The 22,446-nt window shown below is 48.6% G+C and overlaps 1 protein-coding gene and 2 non-coding genes across 3 annotated transcripts in view; 1 reads left to right on the top strand and 2 right to left on the bottom strand.

Moving 5' to 3' along the window:
• Nucleotides 1-20,946, bottom strand: part of LOC144258244 (uncharacterized) — a 222,074-nt gene extending 201,128 nt beyond the window's left edge. The window contains 2 exon segments of the mRNA XM_077806658.1: nt 18,453-19,395; nt 19,763-20,946. Coding sequence (XP_077662784.1) covers nt 18,453-19,395; nt 19,763-19,781 — 962 coding nt within the window. The 5' untranslated portion in view covers nt 19,782-20,946.
• TRNAS-GCU (transfer RNA serine (anticodon GCU)) lies at nt 9,237-9,318 on the bottom strand. The gene has a single exon. It is a non-coding gene; the product is annotated as a tRNA-Ser (tRNA).
• Nucleotides 9,693-9,774, top strand: TRNAS-AGA (transfer RNA serine (anticodon AGA)). The gene has a single exon. It is a non-coding gene; the product is annotated as a tRNA-Ser (tRNA).
• Nucleotides 20,947-22,446: the final 1,500 nt, after the last annotated feature.

A 22,446-nucleotide genomic window follows, 5' to 3' on the forward strand; every position in this document is an offset into this window, starting at 1 on the left:
GCCAGGGACACACACCCCAGCCCTGTGCCCTGCCCCACAGCACTGGGAACAGAGCCCAGGAGCAGAATAGCACAAAGTCTCACACCTTCTCGTTGCTGAGGTAAAACCCGGGCTCGCGTCTGGCGTGGGGAACGGAAGGTGCCTTCGCTCTGACACTGAGCCTGTTCCATACACTCCGTCACAGACGGGCAAAATGTTCCTGTAGTGGAAAGTGCCTGGAGCCCTGGGCCTGGTGCAAGACCGGAAGCCGGAACCAAAGTGAGCAAAAGCCCGTCCTACAAACCAAAGTCAGGCCCCGTCACAAAGCAGGTGCTTGCTTATGAGTTCACTGTCTGATGCAGGAACTTGGCCAAGGCATAAAACACAGGCACTGCTAGGTACTAGATATTCATGTGAACACGTTCCTGGGAGATGGGTCAGGAACACACCGACCCCGAGTAAGACAAGGGTGTGGGGACAGATGGCAGTAAACCTCTCCGAGCGCCTTCGTCACTGAACGGAGCCTGTGGTCTTTCTGGGGAGTGCTCCTGGGCTCTGCTGGGCCAGCGATCTGTGCGGGGCTGGTGCAGCGTATGGAGAGAGAGACACGCACACGCCAGCCGACAACGGTTACCAGCCCTTCACCCGCTCCCTAAGGATTCCTTCTGAGTCATTCCTTCACTCCCCCTCGCTGAGCCTGGAGACCCGGAGCATGTCTGCCACCCGACGGCTGACTGTCCCCCTGGTGAGACCACACCCTTGTGCTCCTTCCTGGGCACAACCTGCAACGCTCAGCGGTGACATGAGGCAGACGAGGGCCAGCAAGCGTCCAGGCACCTCTCTGCATCTCCTGGCCCCATGGTTCTCAACCTGTTAATCATTATGGGCCGCACATGGCCTGATGCTTCTTTCTCCTTTCCCAAAGGAATTAAAGGCGTCAGTGATAGAATCTAATTCACTGGAGCTGTCCACACGCTGAGGGATATTCATACTCCCTTCCATTACCCCTGGCTCACTAGAGTCCCTATTTCCTCAAAGTGTGCTTTCCTGACATACAATATCTCTGACATACTGCATTCTGGGGCCTCTGCGCTCCCTCTTACTCCTTACTGTGTTGAACCCCACCAGTGAATACTCCCCTGTTCCAGCTCTCCTATGGCTCATAGTCTCTGGTCCTTTCTCTGCCAGAAAGAAGCATCTCTAGGGGGACTTACCCGCTGTCTGGAGTCTTCACTGTCTGGGACATGGAATTACTGTTGCTGTATTTTAGGAGGCCGTTTGATGAGTGTCTGGCTCTGTGTGCTCACAGGAGGGATGGGGACTGTTAAATACCCCAAAAGCAGAGAGTCCAGCACCTTTGAGCAACTTGGGAGCTGGCCCTGGTGTTTTACTGCCTTAAAATGGCCTGGGGTTAAAATAATAGAACATTGTTTTCTGACACGTGTCCCATGAATTCTCAAGATGTCCCTTGTTTTCTTTCCCCTGAGCAGGGTTTCCAGTTTCCAAACCTGATGTGATCTCCCAGCTGGAGAAAGGGGAAGAGCCGTGGGTCTCAGGAATCCAGGACTCAGAAGAACCAGAGATCCTGAGAGGTGCCTGCCCAGGTGAGGAACAATTAAATCAACTCAAAAGCTGTCAGTGCCTGAAGGAAGGACCTGGGATTCCCTGGAAAGACCTTGTGAACTCTCTCAGTTCAGGATTGTCCCCAGCTTGTGTGATACCCTCAGGGCAGAGATCATGACTTCCTGCCCATCCTGACTGATACCTGGCAGTAACTCCCTCCTGTCATCCCGAGTGTTTGGATAGAACATGGGAGCAGAATTGATCCGTTTTCTCTTCCCTATGGGGGAAAGTTTGGGAAAAAAATAGGAACTAAATTTCCCAGTCTCCCCAGCACTTACTCTGTTTTCCTCTCCCCTTTTCCATTCCTGTTCCTGAGGTTTCTCTCTCTATCCCAGCAGGTGGTGGGATGGTGAGTGAGAACAGGGAGCAGACTCTTCAGCAGAGAGATGCTGAGTAAGTGGAACCACACAGGATGTTATTGCGAAGATCCGAAGGGAATGTGTCCATAATTCTTGAGCAAGGAAAATCTTGTGAGAGTCAGCACAGGCCAGAGAGGCAGCAGACAGAGCAGCCAGCGGAGAAGGTGGATAAATCCATTAATTGTCAGGCAACTCACAAAGACCTCAAAGGAACCACAGGCCAGCACAGAATCCTCACCAGAGAGAGAAAAAACACCGGCGCTGAGTGTGGGAAAAACTTCCGTAGACGTTCAACGCTTATTAGACATCAGAAAATCCATAGGCCAAAGAGATCATATGAATGCAGTGAGTGCGGGAAAAGGTTTACGTATCACTCAGAACTTGTCACTCATCAGCGAATCCACACAGGAGAGAGGCCCTATAAATGCTCCGAGCGCGGGAAAACCTGTCGCTGGCGGGACAATCTTACTAGACATCAGAGAATCCACACTGGGGAGAGGCCCCACGAATGCCGTGAGTGCGGGAAAACCTTCATTTCTCACTCACGCCTTACTCAACATCAGAAAATCCACACCGGGGAGAGGCCTTATCAATGCCGCGAGTGTGGGAAAAATTTCAGTCAGATCTCAAACTTTATTAGACACCAGAAAATCCCACACAGGAGAGTGACCCTGGACATGCTGTGAGTGCGGGAAAACGTTTTCCCGGCAATCACACCTTATTATTCATCAGAGAACCCATGTGGGAGAGAAGCCCCATGAATGCCGTGCGTGCGGGAAAACCTTTGCAAGGCACCCACACCTTATCAGACATCAGAGAATTCATACAGGGGAAAAACCCTACACATGCAGTGAGTGTGGGAAATCCTTCACTCAGAACTCAGACCTTATTGTCCATCAGAGAATTCACGCCGGGGAGAGTCCCTATGAATGCGGTGAGTGCAGGAAAAGCTTCAATCACAGCTCAGCCCTTCTTGCACATCAGAAAATCCACACCGGGGAGAGGCCTTACAAATGCCGTGAGTGCGGGAAACGCTTCACTCACAGCTCAAACCTTAATACGCATCAGAAAATCCACAAGGGAAACGATCAACCATAAAATCCTTAGCTCGGGCTGACAACATGGTTTTTTTTTTTCTTTAACGCTTTTCCTAATTCCACCATCACGCCCCTAAGGCTGTTGCACCATTTGCTTCGCCGTGAGCCCTCCGCTCACATAGCTGCCCATGTAGCTGCCCATTTCTGTCTTTTGCAGCTCGCCCTTCTTTGGGGTGAATCCCATGGTCCTTTCGGTAAACTCCCTATGAGTCATGGGAATGTGTGTGTCCCTCCTACCAGGAATGTCCGTCTATAGCTAGTTGAAGTCACCCCTATCAACATAAAATCTTCCTGGGCCTTAAAAATCTAACTTTCTATAGCCAATAAACATATTTTAATGTTTTATCTTTACCAGTGAATTTGTCTAAAGTGTGGGGGAATCTGCTCACATTACAAAGGCTGTGTGTGTGTCCATTACCCTCTGATGGAGTGGTGAACTGATTACTGAGTTTACACCTAGTACATTTCTAGGGAGCAAGGCTGGAGCTGGGGGGATTTGCTGGTGTCATAGAATCATAGAATATCAGGGTTGGAAGGGACCTCAGGATGTCATCTAGTCCAACCCCCTGCTCAAAGCAGGACCCATCCCCAACTAAATCATCCCAGCCAGGGCTTTGTCATGCCTGACCTTAAAAACTTTGGAGGGAGGAGATTCCACCACCTCCCTAGGTAACGCACCCTCCTAGTGAAAAAGTTTTTCCTAATATCCAACCTAAACCTCCCCCACTGCAACTTGAGACCATTACTCCTTGTTCTGTCGTCAGCTACCACTGAGAACAGCCTAGAGACATCCTCTTTGGAACCCCCTTTTAGGTAGCTGAAAGCAACTATCAAATCCCCCCTCATTCTTCTCTTCTGGAAACTAAACAATCCCAGTTCCCTCAGCCTCTCCTCATAAGTCATGTGCTCCAGTCCCCTCATCATTTTTGTTGCCCTTCGCTGCATGTTTTCCAATTTTTCCACATCCTTCTTGTAGTGTGGGGCCCAAAACTGGACACAGTACTCCAGATGAGGCCTCACCAATGTCGCATAGAGGGGGACGATCACGTCCCTCGATCTGCTGGCAATGCCCCTACTTATACAGCCCAAAATGCCATTGGCCTTCTTGGCAACAAGGGCACACTGCTGACTCATATCCAGCTTCTCGTCCACTGTCACCCCTAGGTCCTTTTCCGCAGAGCTGCTGCCGAGCCATTCGGTCCCTAGTCTGTAGCGGTGCCTGGGATCACCCTGTATATCATTCATGAGTGGCTGTGACCACGTGGGATACGGGGGTCCCACGGTCCATGTTATACACTGGGGGATGTCACAGCCAGTTTATATCCATTTGCTCTTGTTCCCACACTGGGCCCTAACTTAAATAATTCCCTCCTTGGTGTTTATGCCTCTGATGTATTTACAGAGAGCAATATATCTCCCCTCAGCCTTTGTTTTTTTAGGCTGAACAAGCCAAGCTCCTTCAGTTTCCTCTCATCAGGTAGGGTCTCCATTCCTCTGATCATCCTAGTAGCCCTTGTGTTTTGATTTCTTTGTCCTAAATCAGACTCCTTAGGGCTAAAGATGAAGTGACACAGAGCTGGAAGGGGAATTTGAATGGATCCCAAACACAGTGTGATCATTCAGAGTTTAAATCCCAGTTTCCATCTTTTGACAAACATGTTTCTGAGCTTTTCCCCTGCAGAGGTGGGACTGTTTGTTAGGGGGCTTATTCCTTCACCCACTTACTTCCCTGGTCCTTCTCGCATGAACAGAGAGCAACAATACCCGAAGTCCAAAGGTGCAAACAATTCGATGTTTATTGGGGTGAACTTCCAGCAAGCATGATTCCAGTTTCCTTCCTTAGTGTCCCCCTTCCCAGCTCTGACACCACAGAGCCTTACACCTGTGTCCCTGTTCCCATTCCTACCCTTAGCCAAACATGATTCCAATTTCCCCACCCCCATTCCCTGTTCCCATTCCCCCCCACACCCACCCACTTCCTGATTAACTGCAGACTATATAGTAAAACTTGAGTTCTGCTTAGCTATACCTTAATCAGTCATTTTACTGACATTTAACCAACCAATCCTAACATATCGTAACATGATTATTTAACCAATTATATCCCACCACCTTAATTAGTTTACACCCAGCAAAATTAATTATACAGCAGACAGGAACAATCACAGAACCAGACAGAGATTATACAGACAAACAATAGCAAAGTGGGAACTATAATGACAAAACAATACAGAAGTGAGGATTTCACACCCCAGCTATTGATAAGTGAGTTCTTGCCAGACAGGATGCTATCAGACTAAGTTTGCTTTTACGTCTTCTAGGCACTTCCTTTTCTCTGGAGGCGATAGGCATTATCAGGACAGCATTGTATTCCTAACAGCCCAATAGCACCTTCTTTCATGTGACTGGGTTGGAATGTGAGGATCTGACCATTCGCTTCCCAGCTTACGGCTGCCCCTGCTGCTTAGCCAAAGGCCTTAGCCTAAGAACAGGGCCTCAGACTGTCACAGTGAGAGAAGGACTTTACACTGGCAGACAGTGATTTTGATTCTTTCTTTTATACCTCTAGAACTAGCCAAGTGATAAGAATACACCTAAATTCATAAAGTACAGGCCTTTGCAGACTGGCCTGAATATCTATATCCTAACAGTGTTTGCAGGTAGAAACGTGGGCCATTGTTTCCATTATGATGATTCTAAACTTTTAGTAAATAACACAGGTAATGATAATAACAAGGCTTCACTGCATGAAGCAGATTTGAACAGAGTAGAGGAGAATGCAATGGGAGACTTTCTTGCCCTGATTCTGAGTCATCAGATATAACCTGAGGAGAGATTAATAAGACTGTGACTTTTCAGCTTGGAAAAGAGATGACTAAGGGGGGGATATGATAGGGGTCTATAAAATCATGACTGGTGTAGAGAAAGTAGATAAGGAAGTGTTGTTTTCTACTTCTCATAACAAAAGAACTAGGGGTCACCCAATGAAATTAATAGGCAGCCGGTTTAAAACAAATGTAAATAAGTATTTTTTCACACAATGCACATCAACCTGTGGAACTCCTCGCCAGAGGATGTTGTGAAGGCTAAGGCTATAACAGAGTTCAAGAAAGAGCTAGATAAGTTCATGGAGGATAGGTACATCAATGGCTATTAGCCAGGATGGGCAGGGACGGTGTTCCTCACCTCTGTTTGCCAGAAGCTGGGAATGAGCGACAGGGAACAGATCACTTGATGATTCCCTGTTCCGTTCATTCCCTCTGAAGCACCTGGCACTGGCCACTGTCAGAAGACAGGATACTGGGCTAGATGGACCTTTGGTCTGACCCAGTCTGGCCGTTCTTATGAAGTGCGCACAGTCTGAAAATTCAAACCATTTTTAAGCTGCTGAGCACTCTGGCACTGATCCAGGAAAGTGGCTAAAATTATGCTTGACTTTAAGAACAAGTCGTCCCGCTGAATATGCTTAAAGATACGCTGTGAGCTAATAAAACTGGGACAGGTATTAGCTACTCCCCCACTTTGAGAACATTGCGTATGCTGGAATCAACTCTTCTCTCCGACTTGAGCAACGCCATTAACTTTAATTATTTCATGGTTGTAACTGACGGTATAATTTGGCCTTCCAGCGTACAGAATATACAATCAAAGATCCACAGGGTAGATCGGACAGAAGAATTTTTTCCCTTCAGTTTAAGTTGTCAAAGAAATTATAGACCGTTTCATTTATTCTCTCAAGCCTTAGAAAGCCTGACTAGGGAAGTAGCTGGATTAGAGTCTGGTAGTGACGGTCCTGTGTGTGCCCCATTGCTTTCTATGCTGCACATGAAATTAACATGGGCAATGGGAGGCTTTATATTGAAGTCAATTGGCTTTGGATCAGATATAGATTTTAATACAGATTTAATACAGAACAAACTATGGCTAATGGGTCAATTAGGCACTAGGGTCATCTGAAAATCTATTTGATTTAAACAGCATTTTCCCCAGTCCTCTTGCTCAACTTTATTGCAATGACCAGTTCTGCTGCCATGAGGAAAGGGGGCTAATGTCTATCACATCTCCGTTATTTACTAATATGTCTACACCATAGCTGGATCGGTGCTCAAGCGATGAATGCACGGGGGGGGGTGCATTTAGCGGGTCTAGTGAGGACCCACCAAATCGACCACAGATCAACCTCTGCTTGACCCCGGTACTGCACCCCGAACAAGGAGAGTAAGGTAAGGCGATGAGAGAGTGTCTCCCGTCGACCCAGCGCAGGGTAGACACCGCAGTAAGGCGACCTAAGCTACGTCGACTCCGGCTGCATTATTCACGTGTCTGGAGCGGCGTAACTTAGGTCAGCTTCATCCTGTAGTGTAGACCTAGCCTAAATAAAAGGAACCTTTGGCGATTCCTCAGAAATAGTCACCGGTTAGGGTTAGTCACCAAGGTAGAAGCTGGTTGTTCCTGGCAAAACCTGGCTTTCAGAGAGACACCTGGCAGAAGTCATGGGGGGAGGGGAGTTTACAATTTCCGGACCAAGTATTCGGTAAAGGGAGACCTGAAGGGACTTGAGAGAACTGGGGCAGCTGCTGGCCCCAAGGACCCCCCAGAGGCAGAGGAACCCGTGATCACTGCCGCTCCTGGGGCTTGTCTACACTAGAAGTGCTCTGGCGGGGGGCGTTATGTCCTCCACTGGCATCGCGGGGTTTACGCCGGTGCTGAGGTCGCTGTAACTTACGTCGCTCAGGGGGCGGCTTATTCGGGTCCAGGGATCACGCTTGGAAGGATGGCTACAGGGGGTCTCAGGCAAATTTGGGGGTGACTCTAGCCCCGCAAGCCCCTCCCCACAGTGCCACCCCTGCATTGGAGAAGAGGAGGATTGACCCCCTGGGCTTTATCGTCAAAGTGCACATCTATCCCTGAGGTACAGGCCCATCCAGGCACCCCCACCCTGTGTTACACCCAGAGCCCTGCTTTGGCCAGAGCATCCTGTGGCCTCCAAGCCCCATGGGCCAGACTCTCCCCCCTGCGGGCCCCGCATTCCCTCCGGAGGTTTCCTCCCATGCAGAAGAGGGGCAGCTTGTGCCCTGGACTTGAGGCCCAATCGACCCCACCCTTCATGGTGGGTGGCCCCCTGCCAGGGGGAGTTCATGGGGGGGGGGGGGGGGGAGGTGTGAGGAACCCCAGGCCTGATCCTGGAGGCAAAAGTCGTGTTTGGAAGCGAAACAAAGAAAATTTCCTGCGGACAGCAGGGACTGAATCTGCACCTCAGCCAGGCACAGGGCACCAGCTGCTTCCCTGTACACAGCTGCTCCTGCTTTATAATCCGTGCCTATTTCTTCAACTCCTCGCCCCCCTGGATCCCCAAACCAGCACGCTTGTCAGCCCCAGTCCAGCGCCCCCCTATTCCCAGTGCCCCTCAATCCCGACCCACAGCCCCCACCTTCCCCCCAGCAGCAGGTGCGTCTGACTCCTTCGGGGAGCTTTTCTTGCAAGGTTTTTGTGTGTGGATTTTACAGCATGTTGGAAATTTCCATATTAAATAGGAAGCTCTGCTCACCTTCCCCCTCCCCTTCTGTTTTCTCTTCATAACCAGAGCGGGGAGCATTTCATTTTTTAATTCCCCGGGGACTTGCGTAGTTCAACAGAATTTTTTCACTGTGTGCTTAGAAATTGAAAACTGATTATTTTTTTTGGCCAACCAAAACCCGAACTGATTCAGAAACCAGAAGAGAAGAACAACGATACGTTCAAATCAAAGGGCCAGAACAGAGCAGGACTGGGTTTTCAGCAGAGAACATTTTCCATTTGGGGGACTTTGTTTTCCCAGGCTCACAAACCTCTCCCAGGGGAAGTGCAGAGACAAACGTTTCACTTGCCGGCTTCAGAATAGCTTGGCCGAGACACTCTGGTTCTGTTTCCACTGTCAGGGGCTTGCTGAGAACTGGGGCATTTTAACAATTGGATGTTTGGGGGAGGTTCTGAGTATGTTACGTTTTGAGATAAAAAATGACAGAAGTAGAGCATTCTTTTAGAAATCTCAGATTTTGATAGGTTTTATTTCAAGCAGGTGAGTCTGACACCTTGGGACGGGTTTGGTGTGCAGGGAGCAACATGGGTCGGTCTGTCACCCCGCAAAAGGGGGAGATAGATGGGTGCTTGGAAGGGAAGACAGAAGGTGAAATGCATCCGATGAGGGTGGGATTTGAACCTACGTGCGCAGAGCGCAATGGATTAGCAGTCCATCGCCTTAACCACTCGGCCACCTCATCTGAGCCACTTGGTAGCAGGCAGAAGCTCCAGGGGAGGTCGGGACAATAAGGAGTTTTTAAATCTGTTAGTGGAAGCAGGGTCTGAATGAGCGAGGAGCTGGGGGGAAAGACGTCAGGAACAGACCGTGTTTGCACAGACCCACCCTCTCCGCCCAGGTACCCCCCTCGCTCCCCCGTAATGTTTCTGGCTTGCTCACCCCTGTCCCAGGCAGCTGCAGGGTGACCGGATGTCCCGATTTTACAGGGGCCGTCCCGATATTTGGGGCTTTTTCTTATATAGGCACCGATTACCCCCCACCCCCCGTCCCGATTTTTCACACTTGCCGTCTGGTCACCCAAGACCCCCAGTGCAGCGAGCTAAGCCACGAGCTCAAGTAGTTGTGGCCGAGTGGTTAAGGCGATGGATTAGAAATCCACTGGGGTCTCCCCGCGCAGGTTCGAATCCTGCCGACTACGGGAAGGCTAGCGTTCGGGCTGCGGTGGCTTTTACTGCCTGAGCATCCCTGGTGCCAACCAGAGCCAGGGCCGGTGTCACTTGTCTACACTTAACATGCTACAGTGTCCTCGCACTTGAGGGTAGACACTGACCGCAGCAAGAGGAGGGGTGATCCTGTCACTGTAGCTAGCCCACCTCCCCCCGATGGGGTAGTGAGGTTAACAGAGGAGCTCTTCCGTCCACCTGGCGCTGTCTACACCAGGGCGTAGGTCAGTTTAACTACGTTGCCCACACCCCGCGAGACAGCGCTATGCCAAGGTAAGTTCCCGGTGTGGACCAGCCCTTAGCGCCCGCCTAGTATTTCAACGTGTGCACGGAACTGTGAGGGTAAAACATGGACTCCCACATACAGAGACCGAATTCCCCCAATTTAATTCTCGCTGCCCTTTCCCGAAAGCCTCAAAATTCCTTGCATTTTTGTGATGGGCGGGAGACTAAAGGCAGGGCGATTTTGCCTCTTGGCAGGAGGTTCGACAAGAAGGTCCCTTTTTAACGCTATGATTCCAAATAAAGTTTAGAGATTAGTTATTTACATTAAAATCAGTTACTGGTGCCTCTAAACAGCACCATACCATGAAATAAGAACAGAGACAAACCTTGTCCCAAAAGGCCAATTTCCCAAATGATCCGCAAACTATTGTTAATTTCCAAGCCTGTCCCCCACAGGGCGGCTGGGCATCTGCCGTTTAACGGCTCTGCAGCCACCTTCCCAGTAGAAATACCCTTTTTGGTGATTCCCGATCCTGGACATCTGTGAAATTCAGACTATGAGCAGCCAACCTGGCTCCCCGCACAAGGGGGTGGAAATCTGGAAGGATGCCCATGGAATGAAGGGATGGAGAAACCTTCCTCGGCACTGAAACTTGCTGGACTCAGGGGGCTGTTTTTCGCGGCTCTGTAAAGTGCCCTGAATTAGTATCTCCGACCCGAAGACGCGCGCTGTGTAAGCTTGAAAGAGTGACTCACTCACCAACAGAAGTTGGTTACCTCACCCACCTTGTGTCTCTGCTTTCTAAGCCTAAACTAGAAAACCAAGCCTGTCCTAAGAAGATTAGTTTCTGGCCTCGTCCATATGCGTGCCTTTCAATACCTTTCCCCGTAACAGACTACGTGAGCGTTTTACATGTGAAACGTAATTTCCAAAGTCAGTTTTGCTCAGTACTGAAACAGATGAAAGACTGCCAGTATCTTCGGGCAGGTCAGGGCTCCCTGACATTTATGTCAAGACGTGGCGTGTCTAAAGATCAAAGGCATTTATAGCCCAATCCGGTCTGTGGGAACTGGAGATTCATTTTCAGAGACACGGGATAACAAAATAAGGGGGCGTGTGATTCATTTTCTTTTAAGCCCTTTTTTGCCCAATATTCCCACAGCATCTTCCGTAAATTAATCTTGAAAATGGTCAGTAATGCGGGGTCTCCAAAGTGAGCTGAAAAGCTGGTGTCTGCGATTTGCTTTGTATGTAAGCGGCTGTGGGTTCAATCCGTCTCATCGCCAGGGGATTCTTCTGGATCATTTCCCAGGACCGGGATGGGGGTCACCCCAGGGTAAGGTGGAAACTCTTGGAGCGCCAGACCACTGTTGCCATCAGCATCGGGCATGGAGACTCTTCAGGACCTGGCGCTTCTCCAAAGTGTCCCTTACAAACCAGAAACCTCCCGGATAGAATGACTGGCTTCGGGGAAGGGGAGGGGAAATCTGCTTTCAGGTGACAGGAGGCTCTGGGCATGGGAGGGGCTGTGGGTGTAACGCACGGCAACTGCTCTATCTGTGGGGACACAGCTCAGGGTCCATCGTGCTTACAGGGACAGGCAAGCGCCAGTCCCACGGAAGGAAGAATCCCATGCACCGCTACAGGCTGGGGACCGAATAGCTCGGCAGCAGTTCTGCAGAAAAGGACCTAGGGGTGACAGCGGACGAGAAGCTGGATATGAGTCAACAGTGTGCCCTTGTTGCCAAGAAGGCCAATGGCATTTTGGGATGTATAGGTAGGGGCATAGCGAGCAGATCGAGGGACGTGATTGTCCCCCTCTATTCGACATTGGTGAGGCCTCATCTGGAGAACTGTGTCCAGTTTCGGGCCCCACTACAGAGAGGATGTGGACAAATTGGAGAGAGTCCAGCGGAGGGCAACAAAAATGATTAGGGGTGCTGGGGCATATGACTTATGAGGAGAGGCTGAGGGAACTGGGATTGTTTAGTCTGCAGAAGAGAAGAATGAGGGGGGATTTGATAGCTGCTTTCAACTACCTGAAAGGGGGTTCCAGAGAGGATGGCTCTAGACTGTTCTCAGTGGTAGCAGATGACAGAACAAGGAGTAATGGTCTCAAGTTGCAGTGGGGGAGGTTTAGGTTGGATATTAGGAAAAACTTTTTCACTAGGAGGGTGGTGAAACGCTGGAATCGGTTCCCTAGGGAGGTGGTGGAATCTCCATCCTGAGAGGTTTTTAAGGCCCAGCTTGACAAAGCCCTGGCTGGGATGATTTAGTTGGGGTTGGTCCTGCTTTGAGCAGGGGGTGGGACTAGACACCTCCTGAGGTCCCGTCCGACCCTGATCGTCTATGATTCTGTGAACTCTGGATGTTCTTGTACCAACCGCTCTAGTCAGGAACGTGCTGACTTGGTTAGCCAACGCCTAATGAGTTACGTTGCCAAGGCCAGGCCTACCCTTTCACAGCCTTTGGTTCACACTCGTCGTTATGCCTAGGCCTCCAGCAAGGCCTACGCTTCTGTGAATCCGTCCCGCTGTGCTTCCGTCCCGGGGTGATGGCTGGTGATGAATGAGAAGGGGACATCCTTGAGTAGAGGCGGGAAAGGTCCCATCAGCACAGACTGGATGGCGAGGAAACGGAGGGACCACCCGTGCTTAGCGAACAGAGTGGTCCGTCATTAACACACCGCCGGGACCCTGTCTCCTGGAGGGAACCGGAGGCAGGTGCAGCGTGTTTGGGATGATGTTGATGATGGATAGAAAAAAATGCTCGGGGTCAGTAAAAGATGAGCCCAAATGTGGAGAAGGGGAATTTGAGTTTGCTCCACACAGGGCCATGGTCTCAGACACCCTGGAGTGTCCTATATAGAGAGAGAAAGAAAAGGCAAACAGGGACCCAGCCCCCTGCAATGTTGCTGTCCTGGAAAAGACGCCCAGGGACAAGTAGGAACTGGGTTGGGAGTGGGGTGGAGGGTCCCACAGGACGGAGGGGTGCTGACGTTCCTCAGAGCTGTGGAAACTAGGCAGTGCAGAGAGAAGTGGCTTCACCCCCTGAGGGCCATCAGCAGCGATCTCATTTCTATGGCCAATAAAATACAAAGCAATTCCAATGATTTTGACACTGGGTTTGAAGTCACTTGAACCGCATCTCCAAAGGAATAATGATTTTATCCCTGAGTGATTAAAGGCAGCTTCCTAAAGGTAATTCCAATCTGTTCTTCCCTGCAATTGGTGATATTGGGCAACTGGGAATCTCCATAATTGGTGGGGAATCTCTCTGGGCACACACACGCACCCTCTCTCTCGGTTACAGATGCTCTGCAAGTCAGAGTGGGGTTCGTCTCTGCATCTGCCCAGCTGGGAAGGGGAGAGGCCGAAGGCTCAAAGGAAATACACGGAGCTAGCCAGGAATGGACGAGACTTTCCTCTTTTTCTTAAACTTCACCTTAATCTCCTCCATGGACAGCTCCACCCCTGTGTGGATTTGAACCACCAACCAACCCACCCACCGTCCCATAACCAGCTAACTGCCCTATGCAAGGGTATCACAGAGACAGAGGGCCACCCAACACCAATGCCTTTGCCCCGGGGACTTGAACATTTATTTATTTTGGCTCATGCACAGCCCAGAGCCATGCACGGGGATTGGAGGGGGAACGTAGCCGTGTTTGTTCCAGTGGCCCCATGAGTTGACCGCACAGAAGTTCAAGCTTCATCCAGAGCGCCGGTGACCAAGCCGCTTCCCCCACTCACTTTGCCCTGCAGAACACAGAATTACATACCCAAGAGACCCCGAGGAGTCAAGACCTGCATCCCTCCCACGTTACCTCCCCTACAGAGGGAAGGTCAGAATCCACAGGTCTACAATCCTAGCTGCCCTGATTCCTCAGACAGAGCCCGTGAGCCTTGACACCTCTGGCTTCCCCTCCGTTGGAGCTTCCCCAAACCACCCTCTTGCACTCCCCATGGCTGATGCCCCCAAACACTGCCCTGGTTTCTGTATGCTGATGTGTGGTTGGTCTTGCTTGAGGTGCATATGGGTCCTGTGTGACTCTGCTGGATGCAGTGTATGGTTTTTGCAGGTGGATTATTTTTGTGTGGCGTGGCTTTGTTATTTTCTTTTGTGGTTTTTTGTTGCGTGCTTTTGTGTGTGTCTCTGTGTGTGTGTGTGTGTGTGTTACCCCAAGCACAGACTCAGGGATCCCAGAGTAACCTCCTATTGCTGACTTCTGGCTTCCCAAGCTGTGGACCCACTAATCTGTTCCTGCCGGGTGAAAGGAAGGGGCCCACCTTAGGACGGTCAGGCTTACCAAAGATTCCCCTGTGGCCTTCAGGAAACTTCTCTGAACAGGTCCAAGGACTGACACCCTGGCAGCAATTTCCATCACAAAGTATTTTCTTTATTTAGTGTCATCAGCCTGTTCTAATACAATTAATCTAAACTTAAAATAAAACATAAACAGAACTCCCTTGGCGCAAGTAGGCGAGTGAAAGTACCCAAGACTGGGTACTTTGTCATACAGTATAACTCTCAGTTTTCTGAGGTAACTTGTGTTTTAACCTCAGACTTTTGTTCTTCAACGAATCATTAATTTCCTGTTTACTTTCATTCGCACTGGTAACAGTCACATATTCAAAATCTTATCATACATGTTCACTTTCTGTTCATCTCCAATTCCACTTAGGGAATACTTCTATAGGGTTGTGGTTTAGATGCTTTCCACTTCAGTGAGTTCATGTATATCTATATCTATCTATCTGTCTGTCTGTCTGTCTTCTCCCACAAGTGTTGGTGGAAGGGGGTCTCACACTCGGTGGGAAGGCCTGTACCATGAGAAAAAGCACCTCTCTTCGATTTTCACCTTTTTAAAATCTTTCAGAGAAGCCGGAAGTGGAGGGAAAATGATGTAACTACACAATACACAAGAGCAAACCTACGAGAAAAAAGCATGGAATCAGGACTCAACATCTGAGTATCCTGCAGTCTGAATCTGGAACGTGTCAAGCAGGCAGCCAGACTGGGATCCACGGGGAAGGGCTGTCCTCTAAAGGCATCAGCTGTTTCTTTCTTTGCTTCATGAAACTTTGGATCCAAATGGTAAAGGACAATTGTTCCCAACCTAACTATGGGATTGTAATCGGGGCCACTGAACTAGAGAATGTTGTCCTAAAAATAGTTTGAGTTGGACATAGTTCTTCACAGCTTCCTTGGCCGGGGTGAGAGCCAGCCAGTGGGTGCCTGCTACTTCTACCTGAACCCTTCCCAAATCTTTGACCTTTGTCAGGGTAAATTCACACTTCTCTGGAGTAGAACTGTCCACCAAGCCACCCAGAATCTCAGCCGCGCTAGTGAGGAACGGCTTCCCCAAACATGCCCACTTCATTTCTTTAGTCTGGTGGCACAGGTCTAAGTTAGAAAACTCGATACAGGCCTGGGATTAGAATCTCGGTCAGCTAACATTCAACTGTGACTTCACTTTATACACATTTTCAGCAACTACAGAGTGTGAGTTCGTTGAAAATACCACTTCTTTTGCCTCCTTATCTGCATAGTTAAGGAGAGCATTTTCCAAATCATAGGATTAGATCAGAGGTATCTTCAGGAATAATTTCCTGTAGGGTCCGGATCACAACTATCTGGGAAATACAGGTTCATATTGCCTAGTTCTAGGTCACTTACTATGGAATTCTCTCTCCAGATCATCTGAGAAAATACTGCCCTAAACAACTGAACAAAGCATGATCGTGTCTGTTTACTTCAGTTAGTTACACAATCTGGGTTCTGCCGCTGCTCACCATTTGAAAGTAGAGATGTAAAAATATTACTGTTTCCTTGGTAGCATGTCCAATAGCTTAGAGTATCCTCTCCTCTTGACGGAACTTTCTCCAGGTGATCATGAAGGGGAGTGGAAAAAGCAACAAATTAAGTAAGAAATGACTTTTAGCAAATGGTCATATGTCTCTAAGCCCCAAGAATTCTGAGCTATACTCTGCCAAACAAAATTAATACCAATAGCCTTTGGTAAAGAGAAGAAAAACCCACATCACAGAGAGGAATACAACATTTTCAGTTTCATATTAATAGGGTGACCAGATGTCCTGTTTTGAAAGGGACAGTCCCGTATTTTGGGACTTTTCCTTATATAGGCACCTGTTACCCCCACCCCCTGTCCTGTTTTTTCAGAGTTGCTATCTGGTCACCCTACATATTAAGTAAAATTCCAGAGCAGGTTACATCTGATGACTCAGAATCAGGACAACAGATTCTCTCATCACATTCTCCTCTGGTCCGTTCAAACTTACTTCACTCAGTGCTGTCTCATTATTATTGAGTCAAGTTCTTTACAAGAGTTTCAGCATCATCATACAAATGTTCCCACCTGCAAACAGTCCCAATTCAGGAGGGGAAAAGCCCAGAAGTGGAAAACTGGGATATAAACTTTGCATGATCACACTTTGTTTGAGGTCAATTCAAATGGCCCTTTAAAGTCTGTGACACTTTCATCTCCAGGCCTAAGAGTCGGATTTGGGATCAAAGAAATCAAAGCACAGAGGCCTGGGAACACTGCATCACCTCACACGTTGGGAGGTGGGCAAGCAGCATGTGAAGAAGATACCTTCTGTATGAGCCGGGCAGAGTTTAACACTGCTGGGATGGTAGGGAAGGAGGGAATTCCTTTGATTCATCCCATTTCCCTCTGGTGTTAGAGGGGCAGAAATGACATTTTTACATGCCTCTGCCCCTGCTTAAATCTATTTTAAATGAGAAAAACGGTATTATAAATATCTGCTGTCCAGTAACCAACAGGGCAACGTGAGAACAACGGGGAATGAGACAATTTTTCCCTAAAGGGGGAACTTAGGGACTCTAGTGACTTCTTCGCAGTGGGAGGAAGAGTAGAAATACGTGCTCCAGGTCTGTTCAGTTAGACTAGTCGAAGTGAGAGAGGTTAGGTCAAGTCATGAGGAAACGTGCTACACAACCCTGGCCAGTACACATGGGCTGTGTCTTCACTGCAAGAATAGTTGTGTTTTCACATCAGGACAGCTAACTCGAGCGAGCTAACTCCGTGGAAAAGCGGAGCGGAGATGAGGCCCAGAGAGATTTTAACTCGATGTAGCTAGTCAAGATTACCCCTCTCTCCCCTACCTGGGATTGATGGTAGCAGGGACACACACTCCCATGACGCAGAGGTAGGGCCGTTTGTTTTCGGTTAGTCTCTAAGGTGCCACAAGTCCTCCTTTTCTTTTTGCGAATACAGACTAACACGGCTGCTCCTCTGAAACTTGTTTTCGGTTGTTATTTTATTTAATTTTTCCCGGGAATTTATCGGAGTTTATTTCTACAACAACAAAAACAGGTGAAAAATCAGTGGAAAAAACGATTAATTTTTCTGGGTAAATACTGGGGTTTATTTTGGTGGACAGAAGGACGGGGAGCGGGAAGCATTCAGCAGATTAATGCTTTGATGAATGGAATTCAAGGTGGTTTGTGGCACAACTGAATCAGAGCTCAAAACACAACACCACCTCTGAGTGTAAGACAATAATGTCTCTAGTCCCCAAATAAAACTTGTCATTTGAATAAACAGCTTATTGTTGTAGACGAAGAACCATCAGCCGATAAATATTTCCACGTAATAATAGGGCCCCACCATTTGGAGCACATACGCTCAACGTCATCCTTTCCTCCCTGTTTCTGTTTTTTTAAAACATTTGAATACGTACTTGGGTCCTGAAACATATTCTGATGCAGATTTTCATTTTCTTCCAATTTTAGCGTGTCAGATCTTTACACCGTCGTCTGCTAACAGCTTGAAATGTGTACGTGATGGGCGTGAGATTCATCCGTATGTTCAGATGCGCCCGAGCGTCAGAGTTTGTGTTCGCACACCTGTTTGTTTGTTGTGTGTATCTTCTAGACGAAGACAGAGCCTTACTTCACCAGGGAGCTTTGCATAGACACTCAGGCTCATGTATTATCGTAATACATCTAGCTCACACCATGCCTTGTATTTCCCTAATAAAACAAGTTATTTTTCATACATTTGAATGATACAAAAGTAGGGTGAAAATCGGAAGAAAAAACCCGAATAATTCTTTTTGTCGAACCCAAGATTTTTTCGGTAAAAATTGGTTTAAACTGAAAACGAAGGGGCTTACTCTTCGGAAAAAGGGGCTGAAAGAAAGGACCAGGGGATTAACCCCAAAGGTTCAGCGGCAAAAGGCAAAAGCAGGTAAATTGTCTGGGATAGCTCAGGAAACACAGTGAATCAAATGGTGCCAATGGCCACTAAATGGGAATTAGGCAAAAAATATATTTTGTCAGCCCTAGAGAAGGCTTTCAGGGTGTTTATAGCCCTTGCAGATTCTGTGATGGCTAGTTAGAGTTGAGCTCTGATGGAAGCCTTTCCCACAGTCAGTGCATCTATAGGGTCTCTCTTCTGTGTGGATCCTCTGATGTCTAATGAGGGCGGAGCTGTCAGCAAAGGCTTTCCCGCACTCACAGCATTTATAGGGCCTCTCACCCGTGTGGATTCTCTGATGCGTAATAAGGACTGAACTGTCAGCAAAGGCTTTCCCGCACTCACAGCATTTATAGGGCCTCTCTCCTGTGTGGATTTTCTGATGTCGAATGCGGTGTGAGCTCTGCCTGAAGCCTTTCCCGCACTCGCTGCATTTATAGGGCCGCTCTCCGGTGTGGGTTCGCTGATGCGTAGTAAGGTCTGATCGGTAACTGAAGCTTTTCCCACACTCACGGCATTCATAGGGTCTCTCTCCCACATGAATTCTCTGATGATTAATAAGGGCTGATCTATCAGCGAAGCTTTTCCTACACTCACAGCATTCGTAAGGTCTCTCTCCTGCGTGGGCTTTCTGATGTCTAATAAGATCGGAGTGGTAACCGAAGGTTTTCCCGCACTCACTGCATTCATAAGGTCTTTCCCCTGTGTGGATTCGCTGGTGTTCAATCAGGGCTAAGCGGTAACTGAAGGTTTTCCGACACTCACGGCATTCATAGGGCCGCTCACCTGTGTGAGTTCTCTGATGTCGAATAAGGTCTGAGTGGTTACTGAAGGTTTTCCCGCACTCACTGCATTCATAGGGGCGCTCGCCTGTGTGCATTCGCTGATGTATTAGAAGGTGTGAGCTCCGAGGGAAGTTTTTCCCGCACTCACTGCATTCATACGGTCTCTCCCCTGTGTGGATTCTCTCATGGTTAATAAGGCCCGAGCGGTTACTGAAGTTTTTCCCACACTCAGTACATGTGTTTTTTCTCTCTTCCGTGAGGATTCTCTGCTGGGCTTCCACTTGCTCAGCATCTTCCTCCTGAGGATTCTGCTTCTCGTTCTCATTCTCCATCCCAACACCTAGTGGGGGAAAGAGACGGAAACCTCAGAAACAGGAATGGAAAAGGGGGGAACAAACCCAAGTAATATCTGGAGACATGGGAAGGAAATCAGGAACTGAATTCCCCCAACACTTCCTCGTAGGGGGGAGAGGAGGGATCAGTTCTGCCTCCTAAACCCATCAAAATACTCAATGGGAAGAGAGGGCAGGAGGGAGCCATTGCCAGGTGTCAGTCAGGGTGAGTAGGAGCAACATCTGCCCTGAGGATCCATCACCTGCTGGGAACAATCCTGAATGTTGAGAGCTCACAAGGTCTTTCTAGGGAATCCCTACAGTTTCCTTCAGACACTGACAGTTTCTGACTTGGATGAACAATTGATTCCTTACCCACGCAGTCAACTTTCATGATCTCTCTTTCTTCTGGATTCGGATACGTGGGACCCACGGCTCCTCCTCCTAGGTGGGGTGATCACATCGGTTTTGGAAACCGGAAACCCTGGGGTTCAAAAGGGAGCTAGATAAATTCACGAAGGATAGGTCCATCAATGGCTATTAGCCAGGATGGGCAGGGATGGTGTCCCTAGCCTCAGTTTGCCAGAAGCTGGGATTGGGTGACAGGGGATGGCTCACTTGATGATTCCCTGTTCTGTTCGTTCGCTCTGGGGCACCTGCCAATGGCCACTGTCGGAAGACAGGACACTGGGCTTGATGGACCTTTGGTCTGACCCAGTCTGGCCGTTCTTATGTTCTTATGCTCAAGGGAAAGAAAAAAGGTGAATTCATAATACGTCCTGCAAATTTTTAGTGTGTGTAGTGGACACCTTTCTGATTCAGAAAGTTGAGGCCACAACTAGTGGATTAACCAGTTTGGATCTGGTTTTGACCCACAGGGATGAATTAGTTACAAGTGTGAAGGTGGTTGGGAACTTGGGAGGAAGGGGTCATGATCTGATCGAATTCAAGATCCTATGGACAGGAGGACACAAGACCAGCAAAACAAGGACACTGGACTTCAGAAAGGCAGATTTCAACTGGCTCAGAGAAATGGCAGGCCAGGTCCCATGGAAAGACCAGTTAGGCGGAAAAGGAGTTGAAGGACGCTGACGGTTCCTAAAAGATGTAATATTAGAGGCTCAACATCAAGCTATTCCGACGCAGAGGAAAGACAAGAAAAGCCACAGGAGGTCAAAATGGCTGCACAAGGAGATTTTTAGCTCTCTAAAACCCAAAAGGGACACATCCAGGACAGGGAAGGAGGGACATGTCACCAGGGAAGTCTACATGGGAATAGCATGAGCGTGTAGGGACATAAATCAGGAAAGCCAAGCCAAAGAATGCGTTACGGCTGGCAAGCCACGTTAGAGACAACGGCTTCTTCAAAAATATCAGACAAAAAAGATCAATGAGGGATGGGGTGGGTGCGCTGCTCAACGGAGAGGGTGAGCCGGTAACGGAAGATGAGAGGAAGGCAGAGCTGCTCAGTGCCGACTTGGCTTCAGTCTTCTCACAAAAAATTACCTGTGACCAGTCGACTGGCGAAGTTACCATAGACAATAAAGGGGAAGGGATAAGCAAAGAACATGTCAGAGATTTTCTGACCAGTTTGAAAGAATTCATACTAGGGGGGGCTGAAGGAATTAGCTGAAGAAATCTCGGAGCCACTGGCAATAATATTTGCAAACTCACGGGTGACAGGAGAGGGGAAGACTGGAGAAGGGCTCACGTGGTGCTCATCTTTAAAAAGGGGGGAAAGGAGGAGCTGGGGAATTAGAAACCAGCCAGCCGCCCTTCGACAGCTGGAAAGCTACGAGAACCATGTATAAAACATTCAATTTGCGAATACCTGAAGGACGAAGGGGTGATGGCTAGCAGCCAGCATGGATTTACTAAGAACAAATCATGCCAAACCAGCTTGATTTCCTTCTTTGACACGGTAACTGGTTTGGTGCACAGGGGGAAGGCGGTGGATATAATAATATACCTGGACTTCAGCAAGGCTTTTGACACATCCCACATGACATTCTGATAAGTAAGCTGGCGAAATGCGGGTTCGGTGGAACTACCATTAAGTGGATACAGAATTGGTTAAACAACCACAAACAAAGAGTAACTATTAATGGAACGATGTCAGATTGGAGGGAGGTCTCAAGTGGGGTTCCACAGGGATCTGTTCTGGGTTCAGTGTAGTTTAACATCTTTATCAATGACCTGGATGTCGGAATAGAGACCGTACTGATCAAATTTTCAGACGACACAAAGCTAGAGGGGGGTTGCCAACACTTTGGAGGATGGAGCTAAAATTCAGTTGGATCTTGGTAAACTGGAGACCTGGGCTACAGATGACAAAATAAAACTCAGCAAAGACAAATGTAAAGTGCTACACTTAGGGAAGAAAACGCACAGACGCAGAATGGGGGGATAACTGGCTTGGAAGCACCACGGCTGCGAAGGATCTGGGCGTTGTGGTGGATCACAACCTCCACATGAGCCAGCAATGAGATGCTGTTGCAAAAAAAGCAAATGCAATTTTAGGTTGCACTAACAGAGGCATAGCCTGCAAGTCACGGGAGGTGATCGTACCTCTGGTTAGACACATCACTCCAGCTGAGGTCTAATTTTGGTCACCAGTGTAGAGAAAGGATGAAGAGACACTGGAAAGGATCCAGAGGCGAGCGACAAAGATGATCAGAGGGATGGAACGCAAGCCAGGTGAGCAGCGGCTGAAGGAACTGGGTATGTTTAGTTTGGAAAAGAGGAGATTAAAGGGGGACGTGATAGTGGTCTTCAGATACTTGAAAGGCTGCCATAACAAAGATGGAGAAAAGTTCCAGGCTGGCTAACCTAGTGAGGAGGCTTTAAACTAGGTTCACCGGGGGAAGGAGACCAAAGCCCTGAGGTAAGTGGGAAAACGGGATACCGGGAGGAAGCTCAGGCAGGAATGTCTGTGAGGGGAGGGCTCCTGCCTCATACTGGGAATGAGGGGCGATCAGCAGGTTATCTCAAGTGCTTATATACGAATGCACAAAGCCTTGGAAACAAGCAGGGAGAACTGGAGGTCCTGGTGACGTCAA

The sequence above is a fragment of the Eretmochelys imbricata genome, chromosome 28 (assembly GCF_965152235.1).
Source record: "Eretmochelys imbricata isolate rEreImb1 chromosome 28, rEreImb1.hap1, whole genome shotgun sequence".
NCBI lineage: Eukaryota > Metazoa > Chordata > Testudines > Cheloniidae > Eretmochelys > Eretmochelys imbricata.